Below are 8,286 nucleotides of genomic sequence, written 5' to 3' on the forward strand. Positions count from 1 at the left end.
AACTCCTATAAACTTGCAGCGTCCAGCGGGCATAATTGGACACTGCAAGATGGAGGTTCTTAGGGTTGTGTCTGGGACCGGAGATATTGGCTAGTGTCATTCGGTTGCACAATCCAAGCAGCAGCTTACAGCCCAGGAGTGGGGGTTCTCACAGCAGAGCAGGGTAAGGCTGGCTCCCAGAGTCAAGGATTGGAGTGACTCATAGATTCTAGGGCTGGAAGGGACCTCAAGAGGTCATTGAGTCCAGTCCCCTGCCCTCATGGCAGGACCAAATACTGTCTAGACCATTCCTGATAGACATTTAGCTAACCTACTCTTAATGCTTAATGCCCTTAATGTGACATAGCAGATCACCAGTCCAGATAACACAAGAGGGGAATGTCAGTTTGGTCCCTGGGGCATTTACTGGACAGACACCATACAAGAATATTAATGATCAGCGTGTTACTGGCTTTCCAGTAAAACCTTACACGACGCATAGCAGATACAGTTTATGATATTAACAAATTGGGGGATACTAAACTGGTTAGGCAAGCTGAAATTCAACCCCAGATACCAGTGAGCTGCTTGCCCTCTAGCACTGGGAGGCTGCTAGGATCACAGTGTCACAGCGAGAGGCACTGGGCACTGCAGAGAGATGTCTCTGGGGGAACTCAGGAACTGGGGTTCACTGAATGTTATTTGCAAGTCAAGGTTGGGACTGGCAGAGTCCTGAAGCGTTTGCTGGCCAGGCAGACAGGCTGGTGTGTCATAAAATCATAGAATATCAGGGTTGGAAGGGACCTCAGGAGGTCATCAGTGCAACCCCCTGCTCAAAGAAGGACTAATCCCCAACAAAATCATACCAGCCAGGGCTTTGTCAAGCCTGACCTTAAAAACCTCTAAGGAATGAGATTCTACCACCTCCCTAGGTAACCTGTTCCAGTGCTTCACCACCCTCCTAGTGAAAGAGTTTTTCCTAATATCCAACCTAGACCTCCCCCACTGCAACTTGAGACCATTACTCCTTGTTCTGTCATCTGGTACCACTGAGAACAGTCTAGATCCATCCTCTTTGGAACCCCCTTTCAGGTAGTTGAAATAAGCTATCAAATCTCCCCTCATTCTTCTCTTCTGTAGTCTAAATAATCCCAGTTCCCTCAGCCTCTCCTCATAAGTCATGTGCTCCAGCCCCCTAATCTTTTTTGTTGCCCTCCGCTGGACTCTTTCCAATTTTTCCACATCCTTCTTGTAGTGTGGGGCCCAGAACTGGACACAACACTCCAGATGAGGCCTCACCAGTGCTGAATAGAGGAGAATAATCCCTTCCTTCGATCTGCTGGCAATGCTCCTACTAATACAGCCCAATATGCCATTGACCTTCTTGGCAACAAGGGCACACTGCTGACTCAAATCCAGCTTCTCGTCCACTGTAATCCCCAGGCCCTTTTCTGCAGAACTGCTGCTTAGCCAATTGGTCCCCAGCCTGTAAAGGTGCATGGGATTCTTCCTTCCTAAATGCAGGACTCTGCACTTGTCCTTGTTGAACCTCATCAGATTTCTTTTGGCCCGATCCTCTAATTTGTCTAGGTCCCTCTGTATCCTATCCCTACCCTCCAGTGTATCTATAACTCCTCCCAGTTTAGTGTCATCTGCAGACTTGCTGAGAGTGCAGTCCACGCCATCCTCCAGATCATTAATGAAGATATTGAACAAAACTGGCCCCAGGACCGACCCTTGGGGCACTCCGCTTGATACCGACTGCCAACTTGACATGGAGCCATTGATCACTACCCATTGAGCCCGACGATCTATCCAGCTTTCTATCCATCTTATAGTCCATTCATCCAATCCATACTTCTTTAACTTGCTGGCAAGTGTCATGGAGTCATCACACAGCTTAGCAGCAGCAAAGCTCTCACTTGCTGGGGCAGAGGGGTTACAGAATGGCCTACAGTTCTGGGTGTCCTGAGTAGAATGCTACAGTCAGACGGGCTCCTGTGTGCATCCAGCCCCTGTATGACTCTGTGTGTGTGTTTTCCCTTTACCCCAATAGATACACTCTATCAGGCTGTTCATGTTCACCCAGTCCCTCTGTAGCTTGCACAGATGAGCATCTTTTTCTGTGTATTATAGGAGTTTTCAAAGTTGTCCATATTTTCTGGGCCATATTTTCAGAGACATACTGTCATGTGAATGCCTCCTCTTCCATTTGAGATCACCCAATCGCCACCTTATCTATTCACAATCATACTCACCACTTCCTCTCTCATTCAGAACTCCCCACCTCCACAGTGACAATCACCTAACAGCCCAGCAGGAACTGCACTGACAGCTCAGTCATGCTCATGGCAGAAGGGAGCTCAAGGGGATGTCTGTAGATAGCATGTTCAAGGGGGTTAGAGGTGCAGGGAGGAAGGGAGATGGGGTAATAACTGGAGAGGCAAGTGGGCTCGAGGGTTGTAGTTTTGAGCATAGAGGAGACCAAAGTGTGTTTCGGTTTTGCTGGGAACATGCTAGAAGAGATTAAGAGGTTAAGGGTATAAGCCTGGATTTAAGGAAAATTGTTAGCTAGGAGGGGATTGGATAGCTTGAGATAATAGGGCTGTGTTAAGAACATAAGAATGTATCATAAAAACATAAGAATGGCCACACTGGGTCAGACCAATAGTTCATCTAGCCAGATGTCCTGTGTGCCACCAGTGGCCAATATGAGGTGCTTCAGAGGGAATGAACAGATGAAGATATAAAGCCATTAATTGGTTCCAGTTCAGAATTTCACCCTTATCACACAAACACAGCAACCCTCACTTCACACATGAAAGCAATGAAACAGGACGTGCTGCAAATAAATAACAAAATAAGAAAATAGTTGTGCTTTATTAAAAATGAACAATGTTTCCGCTCCTCAGCTCAACATGGAAGAGTACAAGCAGGTGAAACTTACTGCAGAGTGTGTGCTATAGATCCTGTTCTAGCCCCAATCGGCAGAGGAGATGAGGCTGTTATAGCCATAGCTACAGATCCTTGGTCCTTTAACTCTAGCTGTACATGCTTTTAGCTTTGGAGGTAGCTGGTTCCATCCCCACTGCGTTGAGAAAGATGGTGGCCATCATGCAGGGATAGCAGAACAGTTCAAAGGCAATTTGTTCCCTAACAGGAGGTGGTCTTGGTAGGCAGAATCCTAAGTGTAGGGTTACCTGTCCCCATCCTAGTTTTCCCCGTCCCCCAGGATCACACCTGGTTGCTCACTCTTTGTGATAGAAAGACCAAATTCTCTAATAAGCCAGTTATTCCCTACAGGGTAAGGGAGGGGGGGATTGTTATCACGTCTGTAACTTATGCCCCTATAGAGGCTCCCTTCCTCCGTACTATCCTCCTCAGGGCATTCTTCACCTCCTTATTCCTCAAACTGTAGATCAAGGGGTTCATCATAGGGATCACCACTGTGTAGAAGACAGCAGCCACTTGGTCTTGCCCTTCAGAGTAGCTGGAGCTGGGCCTCAAGTAGATGAAGAGGATGGTAGTGTAGAACAAAGTGACAGCTGTCAGGTGGGAGGTGCAGGTAGAGAAGGCCTTGTACCTGCCCTCGGTAGAGTGGATCCGCAAGATGCTGATTAAGATGTACATGTAGGAGACAAAGATGGTGAGGAAGGAGCAAAGACCAATCAAGGAGGAGATGACGAAGAGCAGGACTTGGTTGACCAGGGTGTCAGAGCAGGAGAGCTTCAGTATCAAGGGCACATCGCAGAAGAAATGGTCAATGACATTGGAGGTGCAGAAGGGGAGGCGAAAGGTGGTGTTGGTGTGTATCAGACCGTTGGCGCAACCCACCAGGTAGGAAGCCACCACCAGACAGATGCAGACCTTCCGGGACATGAGGACTGGGTATAGCAGTGGGTTACAGATGGCCACGTAGCGGTCGTATGCCATGGCAGCCAGCAGGAGACACTCCACAGTGGCAAACACAGCATAGAAATAAAATTGGATGGCACAGCCAGTAAACGAAATGGCTTTCCTCTCAGCCAAGAAATTTTCCAGTGTCTTGGGCACCACAACGGTGGAGTAGCAGAGATCTGAGAAGGACAGGTTACTGAGGAAAAAGTACATGGGGTTGTGAAGGCGGGTGTCGAGATGGATCAGGGCAATCATCCCAAGGTTCCCAATGAGGGTGATGATGTAGATACCTAGGAACACCACGAAGAGGATGAGTTGGGTCTGTGGGTCGTCTGTGAATCCCAAGAGGATGAATTCAGTCACTGTGGTGTGATTCCCCCCAGCCATTTCTGCAGGTGTCTGGTTGGAGAAAGACAGAGACTTAGTAAAGAGACACACTATTGTATTAATCTCAGCTGTCACATTCAAACCATCCCTGAATTCTCAGAAAGTCTCAACCTCATGGGAGATGCTGTATCCAGTTTTGGGGCACCACTAATTTTAAAAACAATAAGAATGACTTGGAGTTTCTGTGTAATTATTTATCAGTACTATATGTTAATTAGAGCTGATTTGGAGTTTTTCAACAAAACTTTTCTTGTTTGTTGGAAAATTGTAAATTTTTCAAAACTGAAACTTTTTGCAGAAAAGAGCTGGTTTTGACAACTTTCTTGACTCAACATAATTTTGAAAAAAAAAAAAAAGTTTTAAAATGGTCACTGTGTATCATTTTGACATTTTCCAAACAACAACAAAAATCCAATATTCTGGTTTGAAATTATTTTTCCTTTTGACGGTAAGCTAATTATAGTAAAATAACATTACAAAAGTGGTCAAAATCTAAATGAGATGTTTTAAACTTATCAAAATGAAATGTTTTCACTGATCCAAATCATGAAAATTTTCAAAATTTTGACTTTTTATCCTCAGTTGGGATGGGAAAGTTTTTTGAAATCTCAAAAAACATCAAGGAACAGGGAAAAACATTTCCTCTTGAGCTCTAATGCTGACCTTGCCATTAGGATATTTACTGTACACAGGGTTAAAGCCCCCTGATTCATAAAGGCAATTGGGAAACAAACAGGAAAGTAAAACAAGGATTTGAGATAAGACACTCCTCAACAAACACTTGGGGGTCGTTACAAGACAATGGGACCTCCGTTGACTTTGGGGGAACTGGCTCAACCTTTTCCTGAGTCCACCAAATTAGGTTTGGACAGCATGGCCAACTCCCAGGAAGCTGAGAAGTCAAAGGACTTCTGGTTGGATAAAAAGTGACACTCTTTGTAGATTGCAAGTATTTATCAGAGAGAGACAATTAAGGGAAACAGACCGAGATCCGGATGGGGGTGACTGGGAAAGGGAGGCATGCTTGAGGCCTCTACCAAAGGATCACAGGACATTCAGTAAGGTAGACGTATATAGACCTTTTGTTGTTTTCAAATCCCTTTTCTTGTATGTTATGCATTGTCCGTACTCTTAAGATTAAACCACATTTTGGTTTAAGGAGGCTGTCAGGTCACTCTATTCACCATTGGTGACAGACTCCCGAAGGGAAGAAACACAGGTATCAAACCCAGTGGGACATGCTGGGAAAACAGTCAATACTGTTGAATGGTGGAGATGAATGCATGGTTACACAGGTGGTGTCGGAGAGAGGGCTTTGGATTCTTCAACCATGGGATGTTGTTCCGGGAAGAAGGATTGCTAGGAAGAGATGGGATCCACCTAACGAAGAGAGGGAAGAGCATCTTTGCAGGCAGGCTTGCTAACCTAGTGAGGAGAGCTGTAAAACTAGGTTTGCCGGGGGATGGTGACCGAAACCCAGAGTTAAGTGGGGGAGTGGGATACCAGGAGGAAACACAAGGAGGAGGGTACAAGACAGGAGGCCTCCTGATTCATACTGAGAAAGTAGGGCAATCGGCTAGTTATCTTAGGTGTCTGTACACGAATGCAAGAAGCCTGGGAAACAAGCAGGAAGAATTAGAAGTCCTGGCACAATCAAGGAACTATGATGTGATTGAAATAACAGAAACTTGGTGGGTCTGTTCGCATGAGTGGAGCACTGTCATGGATGGGTATAAACTGTTCCGGAAGGAAAGGTGGAGGAGTTGCATTGTATGAAAGAGAGCAGTATGATTGCTCAGAGCTCCAGTTTGAAACTGGAGAAAAGCCTGTTGAGAGTATTTGGGTTAAGTTTAGAGGCGAGAGCAACAAGGGTGATGTCATGGTGGGCGTGTGCTATAGACCACCAGATCAGAAGGATGAGGTACACGAGGCTTTCTTCAGACAACTAACTGAAATTTCCAGATCACAGGCCCTGGTACTAATGGGGGACTTCAATCACCCTGACATCTGCTGGGAGAGCAATACAGCAATGCACAGACAATCCAGGAAGCTTTTGGAGAGTGTTGGGGACACCTTCCTGATACAAGTGCTGGAGCTACTGACTAAGGGCCATGCTCCTCTTGACCTGCTGCTCACAAACAGGAAAGAATTGGTAGGGGAAGTAGAAGTGGGAGGCAACCTAGGCAGCAGTGACCATGAGATGGTTGAATTCAGGATCCTCACAAAAGGAAGAAAGGAGAGTAACAAAATAAGGACCCTGGACTTCAGAAAAGCAGACTTAGACTCCCTTAGGGAACCGATGGGCAGGATCCTCTGGGAAGCTAATATGAGGGGGCAAGGAGTCCAGGAGAGCTGGCTGTATTTTAAAGAAGCCTTATTGAGGGCACAGGAACAAACCATCCCGAAGTGCAGAATGAATAGCAAATATGGCAGGCGACCAGCTTGGCTTAACAGTGAAATCTTCGGTGAGCTTAAACTAAAAAAGGAAGCTTACAAGAAGTGGAAATCTGGACAGATGACTAGGGAGAAGTATAAAAATATTGCTAGAGCATGCAGAGGTATGATCAGGAAGGCCAAGGCACAATTGGAGTTGTAGCTAGCAAGGGATGTGAAGGATAACAAGAAGGGTTTCTACAGGTATGTTACCAACAAGAAGAAGGTCAGGGAAAGTGTGGGACTCTTACTGAATGGGGAAGGCAACCTAGTGACAGATGATGTGGAAAAAGCTGAAGTGCTCAATGCTTTTTTTCCCTCGGTCTTCACAGACGAGGTCAGCTCCCAGACTGCTGCACTGGGCAACACAGTAAGGGGAGGAGGTGAGCAGCCCTCAGTGGTGAAAGAACAGGTTAAGGACTATTTAGAAAAGCTGGACATGCCAAGTCCATGGGTCCAGATCTAATGCATCCAAGTGTGCTGAGGGAGTTGGCGGATGTGATTGCAGAACCATTGGCCATTATCTTTGAAAATTTGTGGCAATCGGGGAAGGTCCCAGATGACTGGAAAAAGGCAAATATAGTGCCCATCTTTAAAAAAGGGAAGAAAGAGAACCCAGGGAACTATAGACTGGTCAGCCTCACTTCAGTCCCTGGCAAAATCATGGAGCAGGTCCTCAAGGAATCCATTTTGAAGCACTTGGAGGAGAGGAAGGTGATCAGGAACAATCAACATGGATTCACCAAGGGCAAGTCATGCCTGACCAACCTGATTGCCTTCTAGGATGAGATAATTGGCACTGCGGATATGGGGAAAGTGGTGGATGTGATATATCTTGACTTTAGCAAAGCTTTTGATATGGTCTCCCACAGTATTCTTGCTCGCAAGTTAAAAAAGTATGGATTGGATGATTGGACTATAAAGTGGATAAAAAGCTGGCTAGATTGTCAGGCTCAATGGGTAGTGATCAACAGCTCGATGTCTAGCTGGCAGCCGGTATCAAGCGGAGTGCCCCAGGGGTCAGTCCTGGGACCAGTTTTGTTCAACATCTTTATCAATGATCTGGATGATGGGATTAATTGCACCCTCAGCAAGTTCGCAGATGACACTAAACTGGGGGGAGAAGTAAATATGCTGGAGGGTAGGGATAGGGTCCAGAGTGACCTAGACAAATTAGAGGATTGGGACAAAAGAAATCTGATGAGGTTCAACAAGGACAAGTGCAGAATCCTGCACTTAGGAAGGAAGAATCCCATGCACCGATACAGGCTGGGGACCGACTGGCTGAGCAGCAGTTCTGCAGAAAAGGGCCTGGGGATTACAGTAGATGAGAAGCTGGATATGAGTCAGCAGTGTGCCCTTGTTGCCAAGAAGGCCAACGACATATTGGGCTGTATTAGTAGGTGCATTGCTAGCAGATCGAGGGAAGTGATTATTCCCCTCTATTCGGCACTGGTGAGGTCACACCTGGAGTATTGCATCCAGTTTTGGTCCCCCCACTACAGAAGAGATGTGGACAAATTGGAGAGAGTCCAGCGGAGGGCAACAAAAATTATTAGGGGGCTGGGGCACATGACTTATGAGGAGAGG

General features: G+C 46.3%; 1 protein-coding gene across 1 annotated transcript; it reads right to left on the reverse strand.

Moving 5' to 3' along the window:
* Positions 1-3,318: 3,318 nt before the first annotated feature.
* Positions 3,319-4,263, reverse strand: LOC128837447 (olfactory receptor 1019-like). Its single transcript, XM_054028658.1, has one exon. It carries the CDS (start codon positions 4,261-4,263, stop codon positions 3,319-3,321), a length of 945 nt encoding a protein of 314 aa, XP_053884633.1.
* Positions 4,264-8,286: the final 4,023 nt, after the last annotated feature.

Source organism: Malaclemys terrapin, chromosome 4 (assembly GCF_027887155.1).
Source record: "Malaclemys terrapin pileata isolate rMalTer1 chromosome 4, rMalTer1.hap1, whole genome shotgun sequence".
Classification (NCBI taxonomy): Eukaryota; Metazoa; Chordata; order Testudines; family Emydidae; genus Malaclemys; species Malaclemys terrapin.

Coding starts and splice junctions, on each gene's coding strand:
- LOC128837447 (XM_054028658.1), bottom strand. CDS start 4,263: ATGGCTGGGGGGAATCACACCACAGTGACTGAATTCATCCTCTTGGGA.